The 16,370-nt window shown below is 45.5% G+C and overlaps 3 protein-coding genes across 3 annotated transcripts; 2 read left to right on the forward strand and 1 right to left on the reverse strand.

Annotated features, from left to right (window-relative positions):
• Positions 1 to 1,888: 1,888 nt before the first annotated feature.
• Positions 1,889 to 5,584, forward strand: LOC102812523 (serine/threonine-protein kinase WNK4-like; the record flags this gene model as incomplete). Its single annotated transcript, XM_006878036.1, has 8 exons — positions 1,889 to 2,026; positions 2,590 to 2,641; positions 2,741 to 3,306; positions 3,382 to 3,442; positions 3,539 to 3,944; positions 4,028 to 4,227; positions 4,394 to 4,491; positions 5,579 to 5,584. Coding segments are annotated over 8 exons (1,527 nt in total), but the record flags the coding sequence as incomplete, so codon positions are not given.
• A 291-nt stretch (positions 5,585 to 5,875) lies between these two features.
• LOC102812150 (cytochrome c oxidase assembly protein 3 homolog, mitochondrial-like) lies at positions 5,876 to 6,565 on the reverse strand. The gene is made up of 2 exons (XM_006878035.1): positions 6,352 to 6,565; positions 5,876 to 5,982 (listed from the first exon to the last, which is right to left on the reverse strand). Exons 1-2 carry the CDS (start codon positions 6,563 to 6,565, stop codon positions 5,876 to 5,878), a joined length of 321 nt encoding a protein of 106 aa, XP_006878097.1.
• A 218-nt stretch (positions 6,566 to 6,783) lies between these two features.
• CNTD1 (cyclin N-terminal domain containing 1) lies at positions 6,784 to 15,203 on the forward strand. The gene is made up of 7 exons (XM_006878037.1): positions 6,784 to 7,098; positions 11,207 to 11,282; positions 11,517 to 11,691; positions 12,542 to 12,704; positions 13,444 to 13,588; positions 14,217 to 14,313; positions 15,069 to 15,203. Exons 1-7 carry the CDS (start codon positions 6,930 to 6,932, stop codon positions 15,201 to 15,203), a joined length of 960 nt encoding a protein of 319 aa, XP_006878099.1. The 5' UTR covers positions 6,784 to 6,929.
• Positions 15,204 to 16,370: the final 1,167 nt, after the last annotated feature.

Below are 16,370 nucleotides of genomic sequence, written 5' to 3' on the forward strand. Positions count from 1 at the left end.
CTACAAAGACAATGTTCTACATCCTGCTTGGGCGAATAACATCTGGGATCTTGAAAGCTCATGAGTAGCCGTCCTAAGATGCAGCTATGGTCTCTCCATGTGCAGAAGAAAGAGTGATAAGAACTGAAGAGGCTTGGAATTAATTAGTCCAATGGACTAATGGACCATTGAACATCAGTCTCCATGACTCTGAGACCAGAAGAACTAGTCAGTGCCTGGCTAGCACTACTACCAACTGCCCTGAAAGGGAGCACATTAGAGGGCCCTGAATTGAGTGGGAGAAAATGTTGAAAAAACCCTCAAAATTATTTAATAAAATAAAATTAAAAGACCAAGGTTTACTGGTCAGAAAGAGACGGGGGAAACCTGAGACTATGACTCTCCACCGTCCTTCAGGTCTGGAAAGCAACTCACCCTCTTGGCCCAATATTCAGTCAAGCAGTATATTCACCATGGAATGGTCAATCATTCAAAATTACAAGAGCAACAGTTTCCTAAGGACAAAGCTGAGAAGGGCTAGGAAGGTGGGTGGAATGCAAATAGGAGCCACAGGGAGGAAGCAGGATAATTGCTGTTGCATGGAGGGGATTGTAATCATTGAGATGAAACAAAGTGTATGATTGGTGGAATATAAAACTGATGATCTTGTCTGTAAACTGCCACTCAGTTCACAATAAAAAGGTTTTTAAAAAAGTACCATTGATTGCCAGAAGAACAAACAAATCTGTGTTGGAAGAAGTACAGTCAGAATGCGCCTTAGAAGCCAGGAAGGTGAGACGTCTCTCATACTTCAGACATATTACTAGGAGGGACCAGTCCCTGGAGGAAGACATAGTGCTTGGTAAAGCAGAGGGTCAGCAAAAAAGAGGAAGAGTTTCAATGGCTGGATTGTCATAGTGGCAGCAGCAATGGACTCAAGTGTAACAAAGACTGTAAGGTTGGCTCAGGACTGGGTAGTGTTTCATTCTGTTGTGCACAGGGTTGCTATGAGTCAGAACCAATTTAACAGCACCTAACAACAATGCTTATTTTCAAATTTGTCTAAAGATTAAATGAGATAATATATGAGAATAGTCCAACAGGGTTGTTTTACTTACTCATTTTTCAAAACTCAGCTCTAAAGACTTCCTATAAGAAGCTGAACCAGCTTCCCTCCTTTTCCCAGCGTATTATGACCTGTTCCCTCTTTGGAATAGCACTTTGATCTATGCCTCACTCAGAGATACCTTACCTATCACGGGCTGGCCTGCAGTATGTTATGTATCAACTTTCTCCTCCACTAGATTTGGGGCTTCCTGAGGGCAAGACCTTGGTTCCTGCTTCCCTGTATTCCCCACAGTATCATAATACCTGTACGTAGTAGGTGTTATGGAATTAAATGTGACATTTGTAATTTATTGTCTTGTCTTTTTGGACTGTGTATATGTGAGCCTGTATTGTATACTTTGGAAGATAAGAATCATGTCCAAAAGCATGTGTTGTAATACTGGTGTAATGGAAAGAATACAGGTTGACTTTAGACACACTTAGAGACCTGGGTTCAAACCCTGTGATCTTGAGCAGACTGACTTTAATCTTCTTGAGTAATTGTTATCTTGTCTAAAGTGAGGGTTTTAATACTAACCCCAGATGATTGCTGGTATTAAATGTGATAATATATGTAAGGCATAATATATGTTCATGCTTCCTTTGAACATTAGCTCCTTTCCTCTAAACTGTTTCTCTTTATAATACACAGTGCTTGGCACATAGTAGGTGCTTCTGTTTGTTTAAGGTTGGTGGTTGACAAAAGCAGTGATGTGAAGGGTTTGTTTTTAAAGATCAGAGGCTGTGGGGAGAGGTGAATGGGGTAACTAGCCCTCCTTCCCATCTTGCTTACCTTCGCCAGGTGTATAATGAGTTCATTCTACCCTCGGAGCGAGACGGATTCCTGAGCCGCATTCGGGAGATTATTCAGCGAGTGGAGACCCTGCTGAGGAGAGATACAGGCCCCGTGGAGGTGGTTGAGGACACCCTGGGCACCCAGGTCAGACCCCTCTGGACACCTCTAGGGGTAATGGCCTCTGCTCTGGAGCTGCCTCTCTGCCCTCTGTATCACCTATGGTTTAGCTCCTCTTCATCTCGGGGTTCATAAGCTTTTTTGGGTCATGGGCCCCATTTTAGAATCTGATGATAACCATGGACCCTTGTTCTAGAAGAATGCATGTTCAGTACATGCTCTTCTTTTAACTTTATTTGGAAATAATTTCAGATTATAGAAAAATGGCAAAAAAATATACAAAGAACACATAGATACACCCATTAATATTTTACATTAGTTTATATTTTACCACATGAGTTTTCTCTCTCTCCTCTCTGCATATTATGTATGTATGCATATTTTTTCTAAACCAGTTGAGAATAAGTTGTAGCCCATCATGCCCCTTTATCTCTAAATATTTCAGCACATACATGTATGAATGCCCTGAAACTGCCCCACAGACTCCTAGAGGTTCATGGGTCCTAGCTGAAGAACTCCAGCTGGAAAGCTCCCATCCAAGACTTGCTAGCTCTTCCGCACTGTGACTGTGGGCCTTTTCCCTCCCTCAGGAGCCAGCACCACTGCCTGCCCTCCCAGGCCCCCTTCCAGACCCTGGCAGTGGTATGTATTGAGTTCTGCTCCTGCTCATCAGAGCCCCAGGGATTTTCTGGATTGGCCTGGGAATGGGAGTCTGGAATTTCAGCCTGCCTTCCTCTCCAGCAGAGGCCCAGAGCAGCACCTCCCTGGAGCAGAGGAGTTGGGCAGCCTTCTCTACCTCCCCTTCTTCTCCTGGAACCCCCTTGTCTCCTGGAACTCCCCTTTTCCCAGGTCCCATATTCCCCATCACTTCTCCTCCATATAACCCCAGCCTTTCCCCATTCCCCATAATTTCTTCCCAGGTCTCCTCACATCTCCCTCCTTACCCCCCTAGCTCTCCACTTCAGTTCTTCCCCAGTGCATCCCATTTTCCTCTCCCTCCCTCACAGTTTCCTCAGAGCTCTCCCGCCACAGCCACACTTTCTCCCAGTTGTTCCCAGGTCACTCCTCAGCTCAGTCCCTCCCCTCCCCCACTCTCCCCCACCACAGCAGCCCCTCTCCTCTCTCTGGCTAGTGCCTTCTCTCTGGCTGTGATGACCGTGGCCCAGTCCTTGCTGTCTCCCTCACCTGGTTTCCTTTCCTGCTCTCCTCCAGCCCTTCCTGGCCCCCTGCCCAGCCTTCCTTCTCCTTCCCTTGCTCCTTGTGACCCCGAAAGCCCTTCACCCCTCACAGATGAGATGGAGAGTGAGGTGAGTAGAAAACCAAGAGGGTTGACCAGGGAGGCTCCACCCTAGATGTTCCCCTCATTGACCCATGCTTTGTAGAACTCCTCAAATCCTGCTTGGCCATTCCTGGGGGAAGCCAGACTGGCACCCATCTCTGAAGGTGAGGTTTCTGAACACAACCTTGGCCTGCCCATCACCCCCACCTCATTTCATATCCTACCACTGATTCTCTTCCTCCATGCTTCTCCCACTCTAGAGGGAAAGCCCCAGCTAGTTGGACGCTTCCAAGTGACTTCGTCCAAGGAGCCTGCTGAGCCTCTTCCCCTGCAGCCATCATCCCCAACTCTGTCTGGTTCTCTAAAGCCGCCAAGCCCTCAGCTGACCTCAGAGAGCTCAGACACAGAGGACAGTGCAGGAGGCGGGCCCCAGACCAGGGAGGCTCTGGCTGAGAGTGACCGGGCTGTTGAAGGCCTAAGGGCTGGAGTTGAAGAGGAAGGGGGTGATGGGAAGGAGGCCCGAGGGAGCAGTCCCCTACCCCTGAGCCATCCCAGCCCCGTGTGGATGAACTACTCCTACAGCAGCCTGTGTCTGAGCAGTGAGGACTCAGAGAGCAGTGGGGATGATGAGGATTTCTGGGCGGAGCTACAGAGTCTTCGGCAGAAGTGAGTCTGGGGAGGCTGAAGCAAGAGGCAGACTCGGAGAGTAAAAGGTGTGGCTGGCCTTCTCATGCCCTGACCATCCCCAGGCACTTGTCAGAGGTGGAGGTGCTCCAGATGCTGCAGAAAAAGGAAATTGAGGACTTGTACAGTCGGCTTGGGAAACAGCCCCCGCCAGGCATCGTAGCCCCGGCTGCCATGTTGTCCAGTCGCCAGCGGCGCCTCTCCAAAGGCAGTTTCCCAACCTCCCGCCGCAACAGCCTGCAGCGCTCTGAGGTTCCAGGCCCTGGTGAGACTACAAAGGCCCAGCTTTCCCCAATAAGCTCTCTCTACCAAGCTAGCTTCCTTCCAGGCCCTAGGGTCTGTCTGTCCCTTGCTTTGGGGGGACTAGCCCCCTTCCCACCATGGCTGGCTCTTCCATCATTCGGTGCTCTCCCCCATCCTGCTCCTCCCAGGCATCATGAGAAGGAACTCCCTGAGTGGCAGCAGCACCGGCTCCCAGGAGCAGCGGGCAAGCAAGGGGGTGACATTCGCTGGAGATGTTGGCAGGATGGTGAGGGCAGGCATAAGGGAGGGCGAGCCCAGGGAATGGTAACGGGCAGCAGCCTCACCCTCCTCCCACCCTAGAGGTTTGTTTCTTCAGCACTTTTTCTTTCCCCACCAGTGAATTTGGAACAGAAACCAAGTGTCTCTGCTGGACCAGTACTCACCATGGAGCTTGGGATGGCAAAATCTGCTGCTTCTCTGACCCACACAACTCAGCAAGACCCCAACATTAAGTGGGTAGGGAGGCCAGGGGGCATGGAGAGTGCAGGCCCACTCTGAGTCAGACACCTGGGAACTGTCTGCTGTGTGTAGAAGGCACCAGTTCTGCAGTCTTCTAGCCTCATTCCTGTCACCTTCCCAGGCAGGGGTCAAGCCTGGATGCTTCTAGAAGGCCCACTTTCCCCTGGGAATTCTCACAGGAGACTTAGTGGTGGCCAATAAAAATGCTGGAAACCAAGACTCTGAATTTTATGTCATGCCATAGGAGCTGGGGGTAAAGCTTTGTGGGGTGAGGCAGGGGAGACTTTAGAATGGGCTCTCCTTTCACAATGAGGGGGGCAGGGCAAGAGTTACCCAGCCTCTGGCTGCTTCCCAGCAGTTCATGAGGAAACTACAAGGTCAAGAATCCACTTGACCACACCAAAATGCACTCTAGACTCCACCCTAGGCCTGCATAGGCAGGCCCCAGTAGAGGTAGAGGAATGAAGGCTGCTTGCCCTTTACCACTGTCTCTTTAGTTGTGGGAAAGGCAATAAAGAAAAGATGAAGTAGAGGGAATGGAGGACAAAGAGTGACTGACCTTCCTCCAGCCATGGTTTGGTCTCAAACAGCCTGGTGACCCACCATGATCTCTCCCTTAAATCAGGTGGAAAGATCTCACAGAAAAAGTAATTCTAGTTAAATATTTAAGGCTCCCTGGGGCAATGCCACTGCTGCAGTTCCTGCCTGTGAAGCTTTTCAACATGAACTGCCACGCAGCCCCACAACACTCACTAGGCTCCAGGACAGTGAGTCAGTTTATTGTTCTCAACATGGCTCAACATTCCCACCTCAGGCTCCAACACTGCTAGGCGCTGCCATTTCCCACCCCCTAGGTGTGAAGGGGGTAAACCAGTCAGAGCTGTTAGGAAAAACCAGGGTTGCACACTTGTCAAACAAGGAAACAGACTACAAGAAGGGCTTGGTCACAGCACACAATGAGTATGAGGTGCACAATGTTCCTTTTACGATGACCGAACACATAAGTTCCTGGCTTCTTGAGTTCAGTTATAGTATGAGGTTAATAAGGCCAACAAAACTGTGAGCAGGCTTCATTTTCTACAGGATCATGGAGTTTCATCCATCTTGTAAAGGGACCCCTGGAGGTTGGAGTTGCGTGGTAGCCATCAGGATCAGGGGCCTGACGCTCTAGCCAGTGCTCGGGCTCGGGCAGCTTTCGCCTCGTCTTCTAGCTCATCTAGGAAACGCTCCTGGGATACTGAGTAAAAGGTGTAACCATCTGGAGGTGGGCTCAGGAAATTACTTGATAAGCACATCCCCTTTTCCGACACTTGCTCCGCCCACCCTTATTAATACGTCCCATTCTCCAGATAATTCCAGCCTCCACTGTTTTTAAATCCAGAACCCAACTCCGTTACTATTAATAAACCATATTAGAAGAGTATGCTAGAAATGAAATCTCGTTTGATTTCACATACGATATTAACCCCATTTTACCCAAACATTAAACGCTAAGCCCAATGTTGCTGTTAAAAGTAGATAAAAACGTCACAGTTCGGACTTTTTCTCTCACCCCCACGCTGCTCTCCTACATGCTTTTCCCTATCCCCATATGGAGTCTCCCGGAGTCTACAATACGATCGGATACAAATAGCAAGAACCAGGGCTCCGATGCCCAGGCCAGTCACGATGTTCCGGGTCCGTCGCTGTGGCAGCGTCTTCTGCCACTGAGCGAGTTGCACCTGCTGCATGAATTGCAGCTGCGCGGGAGTCAATTTCTCCCGAGCTGGGTCGATGCGCTGAGCCATCGGGGCCTTTCCACTCTTGGTATCTAGAGGGTCTCCAGAACCGGACGCCGCCATGTTGCCGCTGGGCTACGGGGCTCGCTGGGAATATTAGCCCTTTGGCCCCGCAGGGGACGCTGGGGGCTGTAGTCTGCGTTTCCTTTCTCCTCCGCGGCTTTAGGGGGAGGGGCGACGAGAGGCGGCTTCGTGATTGGCTGATGCCTTCCGCGGCCGTTGGGGGCGTGGGGGGGGGCGGAAATGGGAAAGGCTGGAGAGAGCTTGAGTCTGTGAGGGGAAATTGGGTTTTCCTCAGACTTGTGGCGGAGGACAGGCACACTAGAAGGGGACGAGGAAACCAAGCTGTGGCAGAAGACTGGAGAGAAGCTAAGGGAGCCGACTGTTAATCCACTGAACAGTCCAGGTGGCCAAAGGACATTTGAAAATGGATGGACCTCTGAGGCCCAGATTGGTCTCCCTCAGTGACTTTCAGTTTGGAGCTGTTACTACAGAGACCATCGAAGACGCTCTGCTCCACTTGGCCCAGCAGAATGAGCAAGCGGTGCAGGAGGCTGCGGGCCGGATGGGCAGCTTCAGGGAGACCCGGATCGTGGGTGTGGATGCGGGACCTGGGAGCCAGGCTCATGGGGACTGGGGCATCTGCCTTTCAACACCAACCTTGAGATTCTCTTTACTTCATTCACTCATATAATTTTTGTTAGTGCTTACTATACACCAGGAGCTGGGGGTATACTGGGCAAGATACAGCAACACTTTACCCTTGATTTCTTCAATATCAAGTTAGAGTAGTAATTATTGGCACCACCTGAGCTAGAAAGAGGGCCCAAAGTCCTTGCTTTCAAAGTATGTGCATTCTTGCGGGGGATACCAGGGCAAATAAGGGATCCTGGTATGGCGCTGTGGGATGAAGCCCTGAACCTCAAGGTCGGCCGTTCAAACCCACTAGCCGCTCTTCGGAAACCCTATACAAGGTCGTTATGAGTCGGAACCGACTCGATGACACTTAACAACAACGTCAAAAAAAGAGTCCTAGTGTGGTGCTGTAGGATAAGCCTGGGATTGCCAACCAGAAGGTCAGTGGTTCAAACCCACCAGCTGCTCCTCGGAAACCCTATACAGGATCCCACTCAACAGCATTTAACAGCAAAGGACAAATACGCACATAACTAAGTACAAGTATGGTGGTCGTGGTGGTGATGTGTCGTGGACTCCGTTCCAACTCATACCGACCCTGTACAGGGTTTCCGAGGCTGTATCTTTACAGGAGCAGAAAGCCTCATCTTTCTTCCACGGAACAGCTGGTGGTTTCAAACTGCTGACTATGAGGTTCGCAGCCTGATTCGTAACCACTGCTACCAGAACTCCTTAGGTACAAGTATAGTGAGATATAAACAATACGTGTTGCTGTAGGATCAGCACTGGACTGCAAGCCACAAGGTAGACAGTTCAAACCCACCAGCTGCTGCTCAGAACCCTAATCAAGGTCCTATGAGTTGGAACCAACTGGATGGCACTTAACACCAAACAACAATACAAGCATAAGAGAGAAAATAAGCGTTTAGGGAGATTAAAAGAATGATGGTACCAGAGGCGAGGTGGTACCAGACCATGGAAGCCACTCCAACTCATGGAGACCCCAATTCATGGTGGTCCCATGTGTCATGGTAGAATTCTGCTCCACAATGTTTTCAATGGTTGATTTTTGGGATTTTGATGGCCAGATCTTTCTTCTAAGAAACCTCTGGGTAGACTCAAACTTGCACCCTTTCAGTTAGCAACCAAGCATGTTAACCAATTAATGGAGTCCTCCAGGAATGGTGTTTTTGAGGTACACCTTGAAAGAGAGATGACAATTTTGATTGGTGAAGGTAGAATGGGGTGGGGAGGCTCAACAAATCAAAAGGCCAACAATACTGTGACTAACCAAAACCGAGTTGTTAAGTACCGTGGAGTCTATTGCGACTCATAGTGACCCTGCACAGAGTTTCTGAGGCTGTAAATCTTTACAGGAGCAGAACCCTTCATCTTTCTCCTGCGGAGCGACTGGTAGTTTCGAACCGCTGACCTTAAGGTTCACAGCCTGATTTGTAACAACTACTCTACCAGAGCTCCTTAACCAAAATGGAGCAGCAGGAGTAAAGCTATACAGATAGGGAAGCTTAGGGTAAGTGTGGGTGCAGGGAAGTCTAGGTTGGCCAGACTGTGTTGAAATTAAGACCAGGCACTGTAGGGTAAGCACTGGACTGGAAACCACAAAGTTGGCAGTTCAAACCTAAGAGCTGCTCCTTGGAAACCCTATATGGGTCACTATGAGTTGGAACTGACTCGAAGATACACAACAACAACAAAGTAGTTTGGGGGTATTTCCTGTGGACGTTGAATGTAAGAGATTTATACTTGGTTTAGTAGGGAAACAAGAAGGCACTGAAGGCTTTAAAATATGAATGTAACCTTTGCTTCAAAGTGATTTTGGCAGTGATGTAAAAGATGGATTAAACAAGAGAGAAAGGGAAGTAGGTCGACCCGTGACGTCTGTGTCAGTAGTGTAGGTGCTAGGTGCTGGGACAGAGGGAATGACAAGAGAAGATGGCTTTTAAAAATTTCAAAGGTAAAAATCTACAGCTCACAATGGATGAATTTAAAAGTGAAGGCAAATCTATGTCAAAGGGTTAAACAGAAATTTGGAGTATAATGATGTCATTAGCAGAAATATAACACACACATTAAACAAAACACACACAAACTTGATTTTCTTTGAAAAGATAGCAGTTTTGGGTTTGGAGCTACTGAGTTTAAGGTACTGTCAGAACTTGTAGAGAAAAGTTACTAGCAGGCTAAAAGTAGGTCAGAAGAGAGGTAGAGTAGAGGTTTGGGACTCATCACCATAATGATTGTTGAAACTGTGGCAGAGAAGGAGTTCCTAGAGGGAGGAGAGAGAAGCAAGTTAAGAACAGTTTCTTGGGAAACATTTTGTGTTCAAGGAATTGGATCAGGAAGAAGTGGTGAAGAAAATAGTGGTTGGAGAGAGAGAAACAGAACCAAGAAACCTTTGGAAGAAGAGAATTTAAAGGATGCTGGTCAGCAGTTAGTTTCAAATGCTTCAAGGACATTAACAGAAATGAGGCCGGACTATTTAACAATTAGGACATATTTACTGACCTTTGGGATAATTTCGGCAAACTGAAAAAGTTAGTGTAGAAAATTAGTAAATGATGAAGAGGTAGCAAGAAGTGAAAACTCAGCTTTCAAGAAATTGAACAGTGAAGGGAAGGAAAAAGATGGAGGGCAAACTGAAGAAGGTAGAGGGAAGAGCCTTTATCTTCACTTTTTATTGTGGTTTGAGTGAAAATATACAGAACAAATTGGTTTTTTTTTGGGGGGGGGTGTCTTTTAGTTAATAGATAAGAGTGATTTTGTAAGCAGAAGAGGTGGAGCTAGTAGCCAGAAAGAGGTGTAACCATCAATTTCACCTAACCCAAACTCAATTTTTTTGGCAAATTAAAGTGGAAAATAGAAACATAATCCAGATAATTCAGGCCAAAACCAAACCCAAACCAAATAACTACAAGTGCATATAAAGAACAAAAAGAAATAAAGTCTGAACTCTAGCAAATAAAAGGATTGGCTAATAACATAATTATGTCATCTAAGGTATTTTACTGAATTGCTCAAACATTGTCTTCTGTATTGGGCATTGCTAACAGAGTTGTGATAATGTCTGTAACAAGTTTTGTACATATCTAAGTGTAATTTGGTTGAATAGATTGTTAAACTGGTACTAGCTTAACTTTTTTTTCTCCTAAGAATGATTTTTTCTGAAGACATATGGTAATTTAGACATAATTCTCCACTGACCAATGCAAAAGTTTCTTGATTTGTAGGAGCTTTTCTTTGTTGAGAACCAACATTTACTCTTGTTTCTACCCTCTAATGATATTGAAAGCTAAATAGAATTCTATCTGGGCTGTTCCTTCAAAGAGAAACAGAGGCAGCCTAAAATCTTGCCAAGATATCTTGCCTTCCCACTTTCCCAATGATTTTTCCTGTAAAAATTGGGCATATGTCCCCTTATTTCAGGGATGTTTCTTCAAACCAAGCCACTCCACAGTAACAAACTTGCACCTGGGGAGAGGCTCAGCCACTACAAATTTACCCCACAAACTGGTGGTGGAGGGATGGTATCCAGCTGTAAGGTGAATCCTGTTTGTAAAGCAATGGGAGTTCTCCAAAGGGTGGTTACTAAACAAACAGTGTCATAAAGAATATTGAAGCTCCAGGAGGGACCGTTCTGTTCTTGCCAACATTCCACTGAAAACAGATTTAGGGGTTAGGTTTTTCATCCATCCAAGAAATCTCCCTTGGACCTTAGGGCTCCCAGCATGGTGTAGAGGCCATCTAGACCAGCAGGGTATGTTTGCATGTAACTGGCCAAGCCTTTTATCATCTGAGACCCACAGGAAGGCTCCAGGGTCACTGACTGAGCTTGGTTAGCCCTTGTCTTTGGCACTCATTCAGCCTTCTTTTTTGTGCCTCTGATCTGCCTATTGGCAGCACAGGGGACTAAGCTCAGCTTTGGTTGTTTTAGTCTCATCTTTCTCACCTCCTGACCCTCTTCCCTTGACCCATCATGGCTTTTACACAATGCCAAGAGTGGTTTTGGTTGCATCTTGTGAATTAGGCTCTTCTTTCCTGTTTTGGCAGAGTTTGTTTTTCTCCTGTCTGAACAATGGTGTCTGGAGAAATCTGTGAGCTACCAGGCTGTAGAAATCCTAGAAAGGTAAAGCCTAAGCATAGGTCTTTGTAAGTGGTATCTCTCAGAATGACTAATGTACTAAAATCTTTAGGAAAGTCCCAATTACCCCTTGACCAAAGACCTGCTTTTGCATCCTACTGTTTTCACTTGCAAATTCAATTTCTTAGCCAGCAGTTAATGTTAGAGAAGACCTAGCAGAGTTTGAAGCCCAGACTGTGTGAGTGTGGACTGTTTACTCTCCCTTTCTATTCCTTATAGGTTTATGATTAAGCAGGCAGAGAACATCTACAGGCAGGCCACACTCCAGCTGAGAGAGAGTGAGAAGGCAGAGCCTCAGAACTGGAGGGCTCTGAAGGAGCAGCTTTTCAACAAGTTCATCCTGCGTCTTGTGTCTTGCGTTCAGCTGGCTAGCAAACTTTCCTTCCACTATAAGGTAAGGAGCTGGAGAGGCTCATGGGAGAAACCAGTTCTGTCCAGAGGTGGCTGTGAGAAATCTACTCCTAGGATAGGCTAGGTGATTTTATTCATGTGAAAATTCCAGAGTCAATTATGCTTCCTAAACACACGCACGCGCGCACACACACCAGCCACACAGAAGCACTTAATAGCCTGAAGTTCTGTTCCCAAAGTATAATTGCTGGACAAATGCCATCATTCATACAGGTCACCTTTCCTCCCCTTGGAACTCAAGGACAGTTTACATAAGGTACCTAAATTGCCAACATACTTATCAGCACTAAAGTTGAACTGTTACATTTATAAAGAATAAAATGTTCCAACATTACTGCCTGTTCTGTACAGTAAAATATCATTCATTCAACAAATATTTATTATCTTCTGTGATCAGATGTTGTACTAGATGCCATGGCTGCTAACAGTAAAAATACTGTCTGTGCTCTCAGTGAACTGATTATCCAATGGAAGACACTGAAGAAGAGTGTAAATACTGAGGGCTATGTACATACAGTGTGTGCCTCATCAGCCTTGGAGAATCAAGGAAGGGTTTTTAGAGAAAATGACTTTTTGAAGTAGAGGATGGATGAATCCTAAGGGAACGAGAGGGATGGGAGGAAACGGAGGAAGACCCAAGGATAGTTAACAAGCATGTAGAGACTGGGAGGCATAGTGGATGTAGGGGAACTGCAATTGATACTTTATGATGAGCTGAGTGTCAGGGAATTACCTCGCAAGAATGAATACTGGAGATGACAGCTGGTCTGGATTATGAAAGGTTGTGTATACTGTGCCAAGACGTATGACTTTTTTTGTGTTTCTTTGCTCAGATAATCAGCAACATTACAGTCCTGAATTTCCTTCAGGCTCTAGGGTATCAACACACTAAAGAAGAACTGCTGGAGTCGGAGCTGGATGTTTTGAAGTCCTTGAACTTCCAAATCAATCTGCCCACTCCTCTGACATATGTGGAGATGCTTCTAGAGGTTTTAGGTACATCAGTAAATGTGTCAGGAGATATGGGTTGGAATCTTCCAAAGATGACAATAAAATATGTGCCCTGGGGTTTGGTGGCAGTGGGCAGAACCTGCCAGTGAGGAAGAGCAGGAAGCCTGATTATTTCTTGGTGGCTGAGAAAGGTGTTACCTCTGGCACTTGTCACGGAAGGAGGCTGCAGTCAGAGCAGCTGGCTTCTACCTGGAATCAGTAGCTAACTCCCTTAGTGCAGGATGAAAGATTTGATTTTGTCAAGAAACAGGATTGTTGTTAAGTGCTGCTGAATCGGTTTCAACTCATACTATCAGAGAACAAATATAATTTAGATTGTTTCTCTACCTCTTCTTTTGTCCTTTAAAATTGGACTCCAGCCCTACAGGTTTCTTATAGTAGAATACAGTAATCAGGAAGTACAGTAACAGCTCAATAGCTTTATGTCACATGACAACTGTGGTTATGATCACAGAAGACTCACTGCTCCTTTACCAAACTCACCAGCCACTCCTAAGAAACCCTATACAAGAGCTCTGTGTGTTGGAACCGATTCAACGGCACTTAACAACAAAAACAATAAACCATGCTTATACTCCATCTATGGAGTCCTGGGGTGGCACTGGGGGTTAATGGGCCAGACTGCAAAGCCATTTGAACTGCAAGGTCGGTCCTTGGAAACCCTATACAGGGTTGCTATGGGTCAGAATTGACTCAACGGCACTTAACAACATCCTCCATCTAGGATACAATGGTTGTTTGGTCCCAGCCACACAGCTTCATGCAACCTGCCTGACTCTTCTTGACCTAGTCTATCTTCTGCACGAACCCATATATGAGAGCCTGCTGAGAGCTTCAATTGAGAACTCCATACCCAGTAAATTGCAAGGGTAAGACAATTCCTATGGGGTAGGTTCCTTCCAGAAACACAAAGTGGTGGAAAAGAATTTGGGGAGTAGGATTAACCTGTCAAGTCCTCAGATAACCTACACAGGTTACCTGGTTCATTAATTTCCAATGTGCTGCTTGGACATAAATGACTAAGCCCTATCAGCAAACCCCTAAAGGCTTTTACTTTTAAATTTAAATTACTTCAAGTAATTAACATACATTCTTTCCTAGTTCTTCCTTCATAGCTGCTTGTGACTTGCCATTACTGGATTGCTTTTATAGCCACTTTCAGGGAGAAAATAAACCACAGGGTTGCAACTTGGACAAAAGTGTTTGATTACTGTAGTCAGACTGGTAAAAATTCTCAGAACTACATTTGTTAGGGAGATGGATAGAACAACAAAAGGCCTGTAAACCGTTCAGACAGGAGGGTCATGTTTTATTCCCAGTTGAGTTGTAAGAGGGTAGAGGCATCGGTCAGCTAGTCACTACTTGACCATTTCCTTCCATGTCTAAAAAATCCAAGATGACCAACATAAACAATTCATAGTTGAAGTTCCATGACCCTAGAATTTGGAAGATCAAGTCTCATGTAACCCCTAAATTAATATGGTTTTAATCATTCAGGGAAAAGTTTATTTCAGTGAAGGAAGACTTTATGCTCTTGGCAGTAGGAATCATTGCATCAAGTGCTTTCATCCAAAACCATGAATGCTGGAAGCAGGTACGCACCACTGAGCAGGACCAGCGTGGCCAGAATTCATTTAATACAAGACAATCTACAAAAGATAAGTGCCAAGACCTATGATGAGTGTGAACGAGCAGGATTTGGGAGGGGAAAAACTAGGGTAGAACTGAAAGATTTTCTCATTTTCCTCTTATGAAGTTAAATTACAAATGGGGACCCGAGTTCACCTTGTTTATTTCCCCTTTGATGATGACTGTTATGTTACAGTCTGGTAAGTATGGTGGTGGTGGTGATGTGCCAGGGAGTCAGTTCCAACTCATAGCGACCCTGTACAGGATTTCTGAGGCTGCAAATCTTTATGGGAACAGAAAGCCTCATCTTTCTCCTGTGGATCCGCTGGTAGTTGTGAACTGCTGATCTTGAGATTAGCAGCCCGACCCATAACCTTTATGCTACCAGACAGAGCTCCTTCTAATAAGTATATCCTCCCTAAATAAAGAAAATGTCAGGGCCCAGATACCCTTCTCATATTTCACAAAACTTAACCTCAGCAGAGGGAAATGTCTAGCCCAATGGTTCCAAGCTAACACTATCAAAACAACGGTATTCTAATGTAATTTAGCCACTGGCAAACACTGAAATCTGGATTTAATCTTTTCTAAAAGTTCAGCAGAACAGAAAAATTTTCATTTGGCTTAAGAGAGCACCCAGAGCAGTGTATGTGTGTGTGTGTGTGTATGAAAACATGTTGCGATTATTTACAAAGAAGCCATCTGTCTTTATTTCTCAAGGTTGTGGGGCATTTGCAGAGCATCACTGGCATTGCCTTTGAGAGCATTGCCGAGTTCTCTTACACAATCCTGACTCACAGCGTGGGAGCCAACACTCCAGTGCGACAGCAGCGTCCTCCTTCTCCCAACACATGAGGCAGACCGAGTCCACTCAACAGTCCCTCCCATGGTTTACTTACTCAGGGTACAAAAGTTCCAAGCATCTGTTGAAGTATATATTCTGTGGTCTACTTTCAAGCTTATTTTTCTGCATCAGTGAAAGTAAAGGTGGACAAACATGTCCTTTTCATTTTAGACTGAAAATGTCACAGAGCTGGGAGATAGAATATTAATGAAGTTGGTTCATTTTTGTTTATATGTATGGCTTTTCCTCTAACTGTTCATTTCATAAAGAGAGAACACTAGACTGACAAATGCTGTGTTACATATTTCTTTTAATAATATTAAGAGGGAATATTGGAGATTAACCAGGTGCTCAAAAATCCAAACCATCTGGGTAACCTTGGCTGAACCTCAAGAGGGGGTACCCTTTATATTCCTTTCCAGTTAGCTCCCCACCTCCATTCTGCTACTGCGATCTACACAGGGCTTCAAACAAGTTCAAAACGGTTAGGTAATTGCTGTCATAAACAAGGTACAGTTGTGTAACCACCAAAACTTTAGCTCATGATATTCTCATCAGAGTAGGAAACAGTTGTGTCCCATTCAAAGGTGGTGGCCTATCTAGTTGCTCTGTATGCATTGCTCTCCAAAAGCCCTGTCACAGTCCTTAAAGTTTCAGGAGCCTAATACAGGAGACTGGATTATCAGCAGGACACTGGATAGTAACACACAGTCAAAGCAGTTCATTTGGTTGCCATCTTTGAGCAGAGCACAGCTGTTTGTTTCTTACTAAGAAGCAACAGATTTGGTTGTTATGCAACACACACATTACAACGGCAATTACTAAGCTGTTTTGAACTTGTTTAAAGCCCTACATCTACACAAACAGGGCTTCCTCTTACACATTAATTTTCTTATAAATAACTAAAAAAACCAACACATCTCTAAACATGTTTCAAAACAATCAAATAGATGTACATGAACTCAATTCTCCCAATATGCAAAGTACTCTATTTTAAAGAAAAACAGAACAGTGTACCTCTGGGCAGTTATTAGACTGCAGCAAATCTTTTATTACAAATAAATCTCTTAATAATGCTCAAACAGTATCAACACCATTTCACATTTCTACCACAGAGCAGAGTAGGCATTCAGTACTAGAAAAGAATGAGAAGTGTTAATTTCAAGCTTCTGATCACA

This window comes from Chrysochloris asiatica, unplaced genomic scaffold, assembly GCF_000296735.1.
Source record: "Chrysochloris asiatica unplaced genomic scaffold, ChrAsi1.0 scaffold01287, whole genome shotgun sequence".
Taxonomy (NCBI): Eukaryota; Metazoa; Chordata; class Mammalia; order Afrosoricida; family Chrysochloridae; genus Chrysochloris; species Chrysochloris asiatica.